Consider the following 15683-nt stretch of genomic DNA (forward strand, 5'->3'; position numbering starts at 1 on the left):
TTTTAATTCTGATCTCAGTGTTGGAATGGGTTTCACTCAGCTTCATAAGGTCAAGCCAAGGAACTGGTTGATATGAGATGCTGTGAATCTGGTCAGACAAGATGAGCAGTATAATTTAAGCGGTGCCCTGCTGACAATGCAACACTTCAGTAGCTGCAGGACCAACGCTCTTTTAGGTTGTTTAGGTCATGGATTTTGTTTTGTCAGACAGAGAGAGAGAAAGAAGTGTGTTGTATCCTCTGATGCAGATGGCTAGAATGTGGAAGGTAAGACGGGAGGGTTAGGGATGGTTAGAAAGGCGGAAGGAAGTGATCATGATGGGACTGGGTCTGTTTCATTCTATTCTGTTGGGAGTATGTCTTTAACATCCTTGCTTAGGCAAGAAGCTCTTCCTTTCTTTAATTTTCTTATTATGAATGGCTTTGTTTTATGTGTTCTGGCTGTACTAAACTGCCACATTTCCAACTCAACATTTCTGATTTTCTTGAAATTTGGTACAATGATAAATTAATGCTATCTTTTGTAAAAATTACAGTTCTCAGTGATGCACAATATTCTTACAGCAGAATTAAAAAAAATTGTAAGCTTCATGTGAACAAGGGAGGCAAAAACAAAGTTTATTTGTGATGATTTAGCATAGAATGATCCTATTAAAAGTTGAATATGTCCCATAGTCTTCATTAATGGACATAAAATATGACTATACAGAGTGATTCAGAATAAATGTGATGAACTGAGCAAGTTGGCCGTGCTGTTAGGAGAGCATGGCTGTGAGCTTGCATTCGGGAGATGGTGGGTTCAACCCCACTGTCGGCAGCCCTGAAGCTGGTTTTCTGTGTTTTCCCATTTTCACACCAGGCAAATGCTGGGGCTGTACCTTAAGGCCATGGCTGCTTCCTTCCCACTCCTAAGCCTTTCCTATCCCGTTGTCACCATAAGACCTGTATGTGTCAGTGCGATGTAAAGTCACTTGTAAAAAAAAGTGACAATGCCGATCTTTTTCAAGAGTGGACCCCTGTTGGAAAATTTATGGTTGGGCACTGTGAGGCGTCGAAGTTTGACAATGCTTTGGATGTGGCGATTGGTATGCATTTCACAGTTTGTCGAGAGATCTCCACCAACCTAACAAGAACATCGCATCATGCATTAAATTAAATTAAATTAAATTGTCAACCTCTAACTTGATACTGAACATTCATCGCTGATGCAGGGATTGGAGCACAAGGTCAAAGGCGTGTGGTTGTATGCTCAGTGTTTTGGCTTGTAGTAAGACCTTTCTTTGATGATACAGGAGTCTCGTACACCGTACTGTTGTAGTACCCCGAACAGTGTCTGCCATGTGTGATGTAGGCTCTGGAATTGAATTGGAGGTTGACAGTTTGAACCTCTTTTGTCATTTAATGCATTTACTCTAGTTGAATTGGTGGAGGTTTCTTAACAAAATGTGGACCACACATCCATCACTGTATGCGAAGCGTTCTCAAACTTTTGATGCCGTACAGTGCCTAAATTATTCATTTCTGGACACAGATTTCCTCTTGAAAAGTGACTAATTTTCTGTCCCGCACAACTTGCTAAGGATTGTCCAATTCATTCTGATTTGTTAAGAAGGAAGCCATACTTTCCAATGTCGACTTAGTCAATTCATTCCTACTCACCCTGTTGGGTAGATTATTCTATATGTAAGCATAATTTTCTCACCTGTATTATTTGTAGCCGATCCCGCGGGGTAGGGGTAGCGTGACTGCCTCTTATTCGGAGGCCCCAGGTTCGATTCCCGGCCAGGACAGGGATTTTTACCTGGATCTAAGGGCTGGCTTGAGGTCCACTTAGCCTATGTGATTAGAATTGAGGAGCTATCTGATGGTGAGATAGCGGCCCCAGCCTAGAAAGCCAAGAATAACGGCCGAGAGGATTCGTCGTGCTGACCATACTGCACCTCATAATCCGCAGGCCTTTGGGCTGAGCAGCGGTCGCTTGGTAGGCCAAGGCCCTTCAAAGGCTGTAGTGCCATGGGGTTTGGGTGGAGGGGTATTATTTGTGGTTTACATGGATCATTTACTGAAAGGCAGGAAGGAATTCAGCTGGGTGGAGTTAATGTAGAAAGCAGTTTGCCTATGCCAGCAACTTGGTCGTAGTGGTAAACTGTGCTGTAAGCCTACTATGTAATATCTTGTAGCTTGAAAAGATTGACAGAATGTCTGATATGGAAAGTCACATTTCCAGGAATGTCAGTTTGGAAGAAATGTAAGAGGATTGAATTCCAGGGTGGGAATACAAAACATGAACAGGTGGATCATCTCAAGTATTTAGGATGTTTATTCTTCCAGAATGGTTTCACTTGCAGTTGTGATCACACATATAAGTGTAAGTTGTCTCCTTTTCTTGTGTTTATCCAGCTTTCTCTCCTGATCCTACACTTATCATATGAAGATATCTCTCTTGAATGTTCCCCTCTATGAATGTGGATGCCCCCCTCTCTCCCTCATGAAGCTTTAAGGTACTTGTAGAAATAAGTTCATTGGGGCCGGAGAAGAATGGGCTTTATAGAGTTTGTGTTATTGAGTCTTTCTGTTTGTCCTCTAAATTGTTTCTTCTTCTCACACTGTTTCTATTCTGCATCCCAGCTTCCTGTACTTGGAGTATATTTTGCATGCTTTCCTTTCATTATCTCTGTATTAGACATATAACTTAGTACCTCTTTAACTAAAATTTACATTCTAACTTTGTGATTTCAGGATTCTGATACCCTCCAAAGGAAGAATTCCCTAGAGGGACTCTCCAAGGAAGATTTGGTTAAGAAATGTAAAAACCTACTGACTATAGCTCAGAAGGCAAAACAAGCCAAAGATGGTAAGTTAATGTCACAGTCATTGAAAGCTCTTAACTGTGTAACTTCTTTCTCATTACTCACTCTCTCACACATTTTTTTCCTCTAGAATAACAACATTAGTTAACAAGATTTTTGGCACACAGGTGAAAATAGGCACAAAAGTCAAGTTTTAATGAGCTTTTATATCATCCACTGTCTTTTTAATAAATCATGAAAGTATGATGAAATTTCTGAAAGGAAAAAGATATTTGTAAATTTCTTTTCAGGGCTTAGAAGGCAAGAGAGTGTGTGCAGATTCTTTGGTTGTTCCCCTCTTAGTAGCCTCTTACGACATGCAGAGGTACAGATAATGAATGCATCCTTTCACTCCACCCACAGGCGAGATAAAGAGTTCTGATAAATTTAAATAAATAATTTTCTATTCCTTCCCCATGTACAGAATTTTAATTTTGATGTTTTACCATTAAAATTATTCGCCACTGCTTTGTTTACGGCCTTTCTGTGTAGGTCTAATAGGCCTACGTCCAATATCTTACAAAAAAAAAAAAAAAAATCCTTTCCACCTATCAAAATGGCATCATTCTTCCATCTATGTGATGTACACTTGTTGCCTAGTTACGGTATCAGTATTTTGTCCACGCTGATTTCAGATAGACCCACCAGCCCAAAACATATCCACATTGAAAAGTAAAAATTATGGTTCAAATGTTTTGTGAAATGCTTTGGTAGTTCATGGTGCTACCATTCTGATGGGCCTTGGCATACCAAGCTCAGTCCAGAGGCCTGCAGAAAGCGAAGTGAGCCTGGTCAGTATGTGGACTCCTCTTGGCCATTATCGTTGACTTTCTAGACCTGGACTGCTATTTCATAGGCTGAGTAGGCCTCCGACTAACCTTTAGATAAAAATCCATGACCTGGCTGGGTATTGAACCTGGGGCTTCTGGATTAGGGGCAGCCTTGCTACCCCTAGACCAGTTTGAAACCAGTTTTCACAAACATTTCTTATTTTTCCATTCCTGGGGATCCGGAGGAAACTCGTCAGCCTACTTGGGCAGTGTGGGTGTCTGCGAGTTTGCCAAAGGGTAAGGGATTACTGCATCTTGTTGTTTTACTGCTCTAAGAACCAAGCCAGCAGTAAGTGGCTAAGAGATTGGGGTCTCCCTGTGGAAAATACACATTTTAGGTTCAGTTTTTAGTGATTTTTATTGTCTAATATTCTGTCCCCTGCAGTAAGGAAATCTTGTTGTTCTTATGAGTAAATTCACCAAACAATTTCTTTCACATGCAGACTGTTTTATTGCACGTAGTGAACTTTATTTTTAACATCCGTATTAAAATAAGTACTTCCGTCAATAGATGAGAAGAGTCCACCCTTTTCAGTATCAGATATTGTATTATCTTTAAAAGAAATTCATTCAAATAATTTATATAAACAGTACATGTTTCATCCCCCGTTAGAGACATCTTCAGCTTGTAGAAGGTAGATATTCCAAAATTTACAACAAACACACTAAAATCATTTTTAAAAGTTTGAAACAGTTCATATTGTAGTGTAAGTAATAGCTCAAATTTCAAAATTATTGGTGGGGAACTTAAAAATAACTAATTTATGAATGCTAGGAGATGGCTGAATGGCACAGGCATGGTAAGGTGCCATAAAACAAATTACAGACGGCTAACATCCAAGATTTAAGTATAAATGGCTATTGAATTGTTGTGTCGTAAACCTTAAGAACCCAGGCTTAACATCAGTGAAGTCAGAAAACTCTTTATTAGGAATCAAACAACAAATTTTTATAATAAGAGCAGAGCAAGGGAAGCGGTGCTGGAAAAGTGAGAGGGATCCGTGGTAGGTATAAAAATGGAGAAACGAAAAGGGAAAATCCAAAACCTGATAAAAAAGCAGGCGATTTTTCAACAACCATATTTCTAACATGTATTTTGTTTCCATTACGAATGACATTAAGATGGAACAGTTTATACAGTTGGTATTTATGAAATCTGAGAAATAGTTTACGAGGCATGAAGTGTGCCAATTAGACACGAAAAGAAAAATGCATCTCAAAAAGGCTTTTAAAACACAGTGACTAGATTTGTAAAGAATCAGATTCTAAGAATTTTACCATGTATATATTTTGATAGAAATAACAAACATTAAAGGAATTGAACATTAATCATCCAAAGAACTAAGTTCAGAGGCCACAATAAAACTGCACTTCCTGGGTGTTTTCAAAGGTATTTCACAAACATCAAACAAAAATATTAAAAAGAGAGGATGATCAGTAAAAATCATGCGGGGAAAGGAGGGGCGGGAAAGACAGAGTAAAGCGAACAAATGCTGTTTGAATAAAATTATACCCATGAAATATAAAGAATGCACTCAAACATGGTGCACTAAGTTTGCTTAGAAAAATTTAAGTTGTATTATTGTTCCTATCCACATCCTGATGTTCTGAGCAACAAGTCCAAGTTAATTTTGAGGAGAACGAGAGTTTAAGTTCTCGTAAAATGGACGAAACACTAACCACCAAAAGGTAGTAAAAATATAAGTATCAACAGTACATGGAGGGCAGACAGGAGCGATAAAGTTCCTGCATGAATATAAGTTCTTTTTGCTCACCCGGTCCTCATGCTGATAGATATAGGCGGAAATATAATAAAGTCCATGCGAATAACACGCAGTATGTTGGGGCTCCCTCCACTCCAAACCACGGTCGATGCCAGACTAATTTCACTGTACAATCGTTGGCCCATATATATGCGGACACAAGGTCAGTCGATGCTCTAGAAGGAAACATTGAGAGAGTTTGATGGCATGGCAGATGATGTAGCGTAGAAAAGAGCTGGAGTGAGAGTGTGCTCGGTATGCAGAGGAACCATACTAGTGGCGGACCACGAGGCAGGCAGGTGAGCAGATAGCACAGCATATGTAGTAAATATGCGTAGTAGCAGAAACCGGATGACGATGGCAGACAGAGCAGATGAACAGGTAGAAAACAAAATAGTAGATACTTGTGGTTTAAGAGGAGCATGTTACAATATATATAGCACTATAGTCTTTCTTGTTCTTTTTAATTCACGGTTCTTGCATAGTGTCTCATGCTAACAGTATTTCAGTTTATAAAAGTAACGTAATGTGAGGACTTTTAAAATTTCATCATCATTATTATTATCGGTTTGACCTTCAAGCGAGCCGGGTAGGGTGTTTCAAAACGAGCATCCTCCAAAGGTGCCCATTAAAAACGATTCGTTGTTCATGGCAGATTCCCAATTCCATCCTCTTCTCTCTGCATCTTCCCTCAGTTGGTCCATCCATCTTCTTCTTGGTCTTCCAGCTGGTCTTCTACCTGTTATTCTCCTTTCCAAATAAGCACATGGTAATCTTGTGCTATTCATTCATTTTAACATGCCCAAACCATTTAAGTCTAGATGACCTCTTTCCTGCATCGATTCATTGAGACCTAGGTTAGATCGGATCTCATCATTTTTCATGTGATCGTGTCTTTTGGAGGGCAGTTCTAAGCAATTTCATTTCACAGGCTTGAATCTTACTACAGTCCTTTGATGTTAGTGTGCAGGTTGCCAGAGAATATGTAAGGATGGGAATGAAATATGACTTATGATAGGATCATTTTTGTTCTTTGTGGGACCTTCTCATCCCATAGTAGGTGTCTAACGATACTGTAAAAGTTAGAGCCTTTGGTTACTCTGTTTGTTTTCTATTATTACTAGCCATTACGCTTCCTAAATATCTTAATTGGTGTACTACTTCAGCTCGGTGGTCCTGTAGTTTTATGTTGCATTCTGTATTTTGTCTGCTGATTTTCAATGCTGCTGTTTTTGATGGGTTCAGTTTCATTCCATAATCATCAAACTTTTTACACCATGCATTCAGATTATTTTGCACTCCCTCCTCCGTTTCATCCCATATTGCCACATCATCTGCAAACACCAGAGCCGGAAGATCTTTATTACCTTTTCCTTCTAGTTCCTTTAAAATGGTATCCATAACTGCTATGAAGAGAAGAGGTGATAAGGCACTTCCCTGTTGAACCATTCAGAGTGACCATCTCCAATACCGGCATAGCTTTTACAATTAGTATACAGCATTTGGATGTTCCTAATAAGGTACTCCTGTACACCAAGTTTTCTAAGACTTTTCCAAATAGTTGATCTAGGAATATTATCATACGTCTTTTGAAGGTCCATAGATACAATAATTAGGTCTTTTCCTCTTTCCCAGTGTTTCTCTACCAATGTCTTCAAAGCATATATCAGATCTGTTGTGCTTCTTCCAGCACTAAAGCCATGTTGTTCCTCTTCTAATATAGGCTCTAATATATCCCTTATTCTGGCTTCAGTGATCTTCTCCATAATTTTAAGGCCATGTGATAGGAGGGTAATGATGCATCTGTAATTTTCACTTTTCCTTCTACTCCCTTTCTTAAAGATAGGAACTATCATCCCTTTTGTCCAGTCTTTGGGTGTTTTATTATTCTTCCATATTTTTCTGAGAACTCTATACAGTCACTGTATTCCTGATGGACCAGCAGCTTGAATCATGCCAGCTGTAACTTCATCAGCTCCTGCTCACTTACCACTTCTTATCTTATGGAGAGCTTGCTCTACTTCTGTCCATGAAATTGGGATATTTTCCTCTATTGTTTTCTGTCCTACATCCTCAACAGAGATCTTATTAGGGCCATATGGGAGTTTGTCAAAATACTGTCCTGTTGTATCCCTGATATCTCTCGTATTGTGAACGATATTCCCATCTGCTGTCTCCAGAGCTGTAATTGCTTCTTTATCTGATCTTTTACTTTTTACTATTCCATATATCATTTTCATATTCCCTTTACTGTCTTCTTTCAGTTTTGTTGTTAATTCTTCCCAACTTTTCTCTTTTTCTTCCAACTTGCCTTCCAACTTCTTGTATCTGTATTTCCCAGTCTCTTCCAGTTGTTGTGTATTCGGTCGCTATTGATCCTTCTCTCAGACTTGGCCACATCAAGAGCTTTTTTGGCTTTATTCCTCTTCATTATGGCTTCTTTCACTTGATCGTGCCACCAAGATGTTCTTTTCTCTCTAACTCTTCTGCTTGTTCTTCCACATATTTTATCTGCGCTAACAACCAGACTTGTTTTAAAATCATTTAATTCTTCATTACCTTTCTTTGTGTCTGTTGCTGGTATTTTAGCTCTGATTTCCTCTTGAAACTGCTGTTTGACTTCCAGATCTTTCAATTTCCAGTCTTTAATTCGTATTTTTTTCTTCTTTACTTTAATGATAATAATAATAATTTAAAATTTGTTGAATTAAATTTTTGTTGAATTAAATCCATGACAGCTGATGGTAGAGCTGTTTGAGGATGTGTCAGCCTTCGGACTGAGTACTCAACATCAGGGTCTCTCTTATAAACCCTGACCGAGTGCACGGTGTATGTTCTCTGTGCTACAGCAGCTGCCTCATCCTGACTTACGTCATGTGTGGCCGCCCTGTTTTAAGTGTGTATACAATCTTATATGAAATCATACCTTATAAAAGATGCTGGAAGTGTCATCCTTCATAATGTGGGACTTCATAAACACTATTAGTATTTTCTGCACAGCAATAACAAGAGTTATGACTAATTAAGGCCACGGCCACTTCCTTCCAGTTCCTAGGCCTTTCATATCCCATCGTCGCCATAAGACATATCTGTGTCGGTGTGACGTAAAGCAAATAGCAAAAAAAAAAAAAGTTATGACTGTTCACATGACCATTAAGATGAAACCAGACCTCATTTGAAAAAAAAAAACCCACGAGTTTTGGGTCGAATAAACTATCATTCAGTGATGCAAGAATACCACTCACACTCTGTGGCTGGATCAGCAGGTTTTAAACGGTGGGCCCGTGTAAACCTGTACAGTTTGATGTGTAACAACTTTGCAGCTCTGTGTGCAGAAGAAACCAAAACCCCTTGTGCTTAATTTTGTGAATGATTTATTCGGTGACTGTTCAAGATTTGCACCAATGTCGCCTAGCTTTTCCTCTGGTAAAACTGTTCATGTGTGTGTGTGTGTGTGTGTGTGTGTGTGTGTGTGTGTGTGTGTGTGTGTGTGCGCGCGCGCGCGCGTGCGTGCGTGCGTGTGTGTGTGTGTGCGCGCGCGCGCACGCGCGTTTTTTAATGAGCACTGAGACAGTAGTTCCAAATATATTTACAATTACATGAATCTGTGCTCATGAAGGTGTCACTCCACGTGGAAATTTTTTGCTAGTGGCTTTACGTCGCACCGACACAGATAGGTCTTTTAACGTAAGAGATAGGTCTTACGGCGACAGTGGGATAGGAAAGACCTAGGAGTTGGAAGGAAGCGGCCGTGGCCTTAGTTAAGGTACAGCCCCAGCATTTGACCAGGAAATTACTGAACAGTTGCACTGCGTACCCGTCGAGCTGACTCGTTCTTGAAATAACTTTTACATACGAAAATACGGTGTTGCATTGATAACTGTCTCACCATGTTAACAGCTGAGATTCAGGCTGGCTATGGATGCTAGGTTGAACAGGTGCACACTCCTTGCAAGGTCAAGAACTATGCGGGTGCCTCCCGTACAGCTGTTTAGGGCTCGGAGAGTAGAAATGCCGCTGGACGGTGTGGGTTTATAAGAGAGACCCTGTACCTACATTTTGCAATTCTGACTTGACTTCAAGCTTGCTTTCAAAATTGCTTTGAAAATCTTTTTGAGGCCATTAACTTATTCTTCTCCTCCTCCTCCTTCTTCTTCTTCTTCTTCTTCTTCTTCTTCTTCTTCTTCTTGTGCCTTGTACTTATTTGTTGGTGGAAGTAATTGATGTGAAGGTAGTGACAGTGATTGGAAGTTTGATAAAGCAGAAACAGTGATGGATTATCCATAATCTAGAGAGAATAATGGACATGTTAGATGTAGATGGTCCCAAATGCGTTGTGGATTGAATACTCTAAACAGTCATGCTCTCTTGAAGCCAAGCCAAGCCTCATGGTGCAACAGCCCCAAAGGGCCATGGCCTACCAAGTGACTGTTGATCAGCCCGAAGGCCTGCAAATTATGAGGTGTCATGTGGTCAGCGTGGCAAATCGTGTCGGCCGTTATTCTTGGCTTTCTAGACAACGGCCTGCTATCTCACCATCAGTAGCTCCTCAATTGTAAGCATGTAGGCTGAGTGGATCTTGAACCAGCCTTTAGATCCGGTTAAAAATCTCTGATTTGGTGACCTGGCCGGGAATTGAACCCAGGCCCTCCGGGTAAGAGACAAGCATGCCCCCTTCCCCCACCACCATGGGGCCGGCATCATGCTCTCTTCAAAGAACACTTAATTCCCACTGTTTTTGTGAATTGGGAAAGGTTTCTAGTGGGATACAGGGGAACAATCCCCAAGTTTTTTTTGAATTTTAATAATAATGTTATTTGTTTTACGTCCCACTTACTACTTTAACCATTTTTGGAGACACAGAGGTGCCGGAATTTAGTCCCGCAGGAGTTCTTTTGCGAGACAGTAAATCTCCTGACACGTGGCTGACGTATTTGAGCACTTTCAAATACCGCCGGGCTGAGCCAGGATCAAACTTGCCAAGTTCGGGTCAGAGGGCCAGCGCCTCAACTATCTGAGCCACTCAGCCCAGCTTTGTGAATTTTATACCCGGCTGGGTGCAAGTAAACAAATAGGTCTGTGGACACTGAAGGGCTCCCTTCAGACTTTGAGGAATTATTTGTACACTTCACATTAGTAAACTGCCTAAACCATTGTAAATATTCCCTATGGAACTATAATCTCGTAGTTTAATTAAGATATTTCTGTATGGTATGCTTTGTTGTAATGTAACCTGTAAATTGGGAAGTATTTAAAATATATTTCCTGCATACATGGAGAAAAGTACATACTCTCAAACTATACAGAGACAAATTTGCTTTCATTTGAATTGTGTTTCTTGCAGAAGCGGGAGAGGAAGTGAAGCGTCTGAAAGAACAACTAAATACCTTGCAAGGAAAGTATGAGAAAGCCAAAGGAACCAGGGACAAGGTAAGTAAATAAATTAATAATAATAATAAATCCAACTATCTCGATTCAATTGTGAAGCAAGCAGAGAGAGCATTTCAAAATTACAAAAAGACTGTAAAATCACATGTAACAGGTACAAAACAAAATCATATTATCTCAGACACTAAATTAAAACACTATAACACTGAAATGGCATATGCGTTTTAGTGCCGGGAGTGTCCAAGGACAAGTTCGGCTCGTCAGATGCAAGTCTTTTAATTTGACGCCCGTAGGCGTCCTGCATGTTATGATGAGGATTAAATGATGATGAAGATGACATACACACCCGGCCCCCTTGCCAGAGAAGTTAACCAATTATGGTTAAAATTTCTGAGCCTGCTGGGAATTAAACCCGGGCCAAAGGCCAGCACGCTAACCATTTAGCCATGGAGCTGGACACTATAACACTAATTACACTCCTCCTGTGCATACTGGGCCAAATATTTTCCAAAGGATTTTCTTTTTCTGAAGTTTTAGTTAGTGAAGCACTCTATGCATCATTGGAGGAAGATCAACTAAAACTTTAGAAAAAGAAGAAAGGAAAATCCTTAGGTACATCTTTGGCCCGGTATGCATGGGAAGAGTGTGTATAAAAAGGTGGTCTCCTGAATTATATGGGTATTCTGAGAAAATGTTAGACACTACTAGAAAAGATGATTGAAATTTTATGGTCATATTCAAAGAATGGATAATGATAGACTTACTATGTAAAATGATATTCAGTTGTGCCTCCTTACTAAAAATCAAGAATAATTGGATAACCGAAATTGAAAAAGATCTTCAAGAAATCAGCATAACAGGTGAAGTAATATGGGACAGGCCTAGAACATCGGTGAACAAAGATAGTTTTGCTGAAAAACCCAAGATAAGAACCAGCACTGCATGGATGGAAGAATGGAAGAAAAAACACAGTGAGAGGATGAAGATATTCTGGAAACAGTAAAAAAGAAAAAGCAAATTCATCTGCTAAATTAAGTTCAATCATGCTTCTCAGTTTGGCACATTGATGTGAAAATGAAAATAAAATCAAAACTGATTTGAAATTGTCAGGAATTACACCCAGTGGATGTCCAAAACAGGGTAATTTTCAGATTCAAAATTCACAAGTGGTGAGTTGACCAAGAGGAAAGACCAAAGAAGAAGACTGGAACAACATGTCTGAAGATGGAAAGGAAGCCCACAGTAAAAGAATGAAAGAAATATGGGCACAGAGGAAGGCAAATTCATGCCTCTCAGTAATCCTAATGGGTTTATTTGCATAATAATAATAATAATAATAATAATAATAATATGGCTATCTGTACCTTCTTTTAAAACAATAAACACCACCCTCATCATATGGCCTCGGTTACCGTGTGCAGGCATTTTCATTTGATGCTCTATAGCCTACCTGCTTGCCAGTTTTGAAGTTCTCTTTTGCTCTGCCAGTTGGGTGATGTATGGCCGAGTGGTAACTCTGTGACGCGGACCATTAAGTACCGCTTTACCCAACGGACAGAGGTGATTCAGGTGAGAGTGCTATGAAAATGTGACAATCTCTTCATTAATTCGCTGTTTCTGTGATATAGTTCAGATTATTTTTAATTGTGTACATTAGAGACTCAAGAAGAAATGGTTTACAGTCATTTGATTTGTGTTACTTTATTTATTTCACTAATGGGGGAGAGGCCTGTCATATTTTAGATGGAATTATAGTGGTGGTCTTTTTTTTTTTTTTTTTTTTTTGTAGCAGTTGTTTCGTGAAGAAGTCAAGGCAGCCTTTGAACTATGGAGAAAAGCTTTGGAGACAAATGGACTCAGAATAAAGGCCACCACACACAGAAAGCTAGGCTAAGCTAAGCCACACGGTGTTGTGAAAAATATCGCTCTCAATGCATTTAAGTACGATGACGCACACAGGCTGCTATGCTAAGCTATACTATGACAAGCTAAGCTAAGCTAGACAGATCGCTAGGCAGGTGATTTTCTTGGCTGTAGCTGGCCTGGCGCATGTGCTTTTCATTTCTGGGCAGTTGGTCTGGCGAGCTGTCGTGTGTTTAGTCATGTCATGCGAGTCTTTTCTGGTAGTACTTCCATATTTTAATACAATGGATAACGGGCCAAAAGAAGCACGACTAATTGAGGCGGTGAAAATATATCCCTGCCTTTATGATACATCATCAAATTACTACAGAGACTTGAAAAGAAAGGAAAACTGTTGGCAGGAAATAAGTTCAGTACTTCAAATTGATTGTAAGTAGGCTATAAATTAGCTATATAATCACAATTTTGACAGTTCTAATTGTTTGAGAAGAATACATTTCTCATATGGCTTTACGCACATTATTTACAATAGGCAGATACAGTTGAAATGCCTGTTCTGCAACTGTATGCCATATTCTTAAACATATCAACAGTTACTAAAACTTGAAAGGTAAAATAATAGCATATATTGTTTTAGGTAAAGAACTTAAAAACTTATGAAAAAGACTGAAGAGACTGTTTTAGGGAGGCAATGATGAGACAAAAAGAGAGTAAAAGTAGACAGGAAGGGAAAAAGTGGAGTGGAGATTCCACAAACAAATGGAATTCTTTCTGCCTTATATTTCTACGAGAAGGTGAGCTGTCATTTTAACGCATTAGGCCTATGACTAATATTTAAAATATTTTTAATATATTAAAATTTGATGAAATTATAAGTGAAATGTTGAGTATATTATAATTTAAAACGCATGTAATTCATTCGAGGTTATAAGAAAATAAGATTTGTTATGTTTTGCAGCTAAGACAGTATACACATTTCACTAATAAAATGAACAACATGAATGATTGCGTTTGAAGCACAAGGACAGTTCAATATGCTCATTCTCCAAAAACAGATCTCCATGTGTCATTTCTTAATATATGTTTGGATGTGTATTAATAGCTTAATTTTCCTTACAGCACACATTTAAACATTGACAGGCAGGAAACATATAGATGTCAAGAGATAACTGAAGTTACCACCCAGATGACTGAGAGTCCAGAATGTGATGATATAGACTCCCTATCACATGTATTTGATTCATCATCTGTTCCATCCGCCCCCACACCTACACAATCTCAGCCAGTCAAATCCCTTTGAAAAAAAAATCATGCCACTGTGCAGTAGTGTAGAGAGAGTAATTATTTACAACAGCGAGACAATAAAAGTGCTGCCTAGCATAGTTTTTCTTAGCTTTTTATTCGCGTGATAGCACTCCACAGGTTGGCATTGCTTAGCGTAGCATACCTTAGCTTTCTGTGTTAGGTGGCCTTAAGCACTAAGAAGATTGAGTATATGTTCTGTAATTTCGTCAAGCCAGAAGTTCAAGGTCCACCCAATACAATTTTCTTAGTGGGTGAACCACTGGCATTACAAATAAATTCAAGTACGCAGGTTCAGATATTATTAAGGGTCATGAACCACCGATACGAAGGTTGATGATGATGTGAAGCATTGCATCAACGTTGGATGGACCAAATAGTGTTTGCTGACAGGCATCTTATGTGACAGGCTGATGCCTATAAAGCTTAGAGACAAGATATACCGTACAAGACTGTTGTTAGACATGCCCTCACTTGCAGCTCCGAGTGTTGGACAAAGCAAATGAAGCATGATCAGCAAATGCATGTAACGGAAATGCAGATGCTGCGATGGTTAGCAGGTTTGACCCTCTTGGACCGACTGCAGATTGAGCATACACGAGGATCATTTAATATGGCCCCTATCAGTGAAAAACTGGAGGAGCGGCAGTTGCGATGTTACGGACACATACAACGTCGAGATGAAGACCATCAATGTAAAAGAGCTCTTGAAATTGAGGAACCAAGGAGAGGACGTGGACATTCAAGAGAAACATGGTGGCGTACAGCCAAAAAGGCCTTGAATAGAAACAACATTCCCGTGGCGAAGACATCCGACCGCAGGTATCAGAAGAGCCGACCCTAAGTGATACTTGGAAGTGTCCATTGTGGGCACACATACAGCCAGGAAAGAAGGTTGTTTCAGGATATAATGAAATCTATTGTATCATTTCCTTGGAAAATATGTATGGAGATGTGGGAGACAATAGTTCGGAGATTCATTTAACACAAATCCTGGGTTAATGGAACGATTTGTTCATGAGAAAGAGGCCACGCATTTTGAGGTGTTTCATCGTCCGTCACTTTGTCTCACATGCTACATGCACGCTCATTCCTTCTGCTATGCTTCAGGTCTTGAATGGAGATACACATTGTCTTATTTCAGTAGTTCAGTTTGGTGTGATGCAGTTATTTAATTTATTCAATACTTCCATTACTTCGCTTTCATTCAAACTGCAGCTTGCCATACTTTCACGCTGTACGATGTCTTGTCTCAAACTGAGAACAACCAAATACCAGTAATTATGAATCATAGGTTTCAAACCCTTAAGAGTGTAGGAAATCCTGAATAAGGTCAAAATATATATCGATTGAAAGGCTATAGATCATTCAATCTGGACAATTTCATGAGAAAGTGGACATGGACACAAACATTTAAATGCATGCAATCTGTATATCAAACTGTGGGTAAATGTAACATTTGGAATTTAGGATCCTTGTCTTCATACACTGCTGAGTGTACTGATGTTCTTGTTGAAATATTTTAATAGTTTTCATGAAAATTTTCATCCATGCCACTAGCTGTTGGTTTTCTCCTTGTAAATATGTTTCCATTAGCTTGACTCTCATGGTGTTGATACAGTACCAAGGAGGAAGATGATTTTTATTCTATGCTATTCTATCCATGACAAGATCTCATTTTTTTGTCAA

The 15683-nt window shown here is 39.3% G+C and overlaps 1 protein-coding gene across 1 annotated transcript in view; it reads left to right on the forward strand.

Moving 5' to 3' along the window:
* The first annotated feature begins 257 nt into the window (after positions 1 to 257).
* LOC136885334 (GRIP and coiled-coil domain-containing protein 2) overlaps positions 258 to 15683 on the forward strand; it is a 105041-nt gene continuing 89615 nt past the window's right edge. Inside the window, exons 1-3 of the mRNA XM_068230286.1 lie at positions 258 to 266; positions 2739 to 2853; positions 10786 to 10871. Of these exons, the coding sequence (XP_068086387.1) occupies positions 258 to 266; positions 2739 to 2853; positions 10786 to 10871 (210 nt within the window). The remainder of the gene's footprint in view (positions 267 to 2738; positions 2854 to 10785; positions 10872 to 15683) is intronic.

This window comes from Anabrus simplex, chromosome 14, assembly GCF_040414725.1.
Source record: "Anabrus simplex isolate iqAnaSimp1 chromosome 14, ASM4041472v1, whole genome shotgun sequence".
Taxonomy (NCBI): Eukaryota; Metazoa; Arthropoda; class Insecta; order Orthoptera; family Tettigoniidae; genus Anabrus; species Anabrus simplex.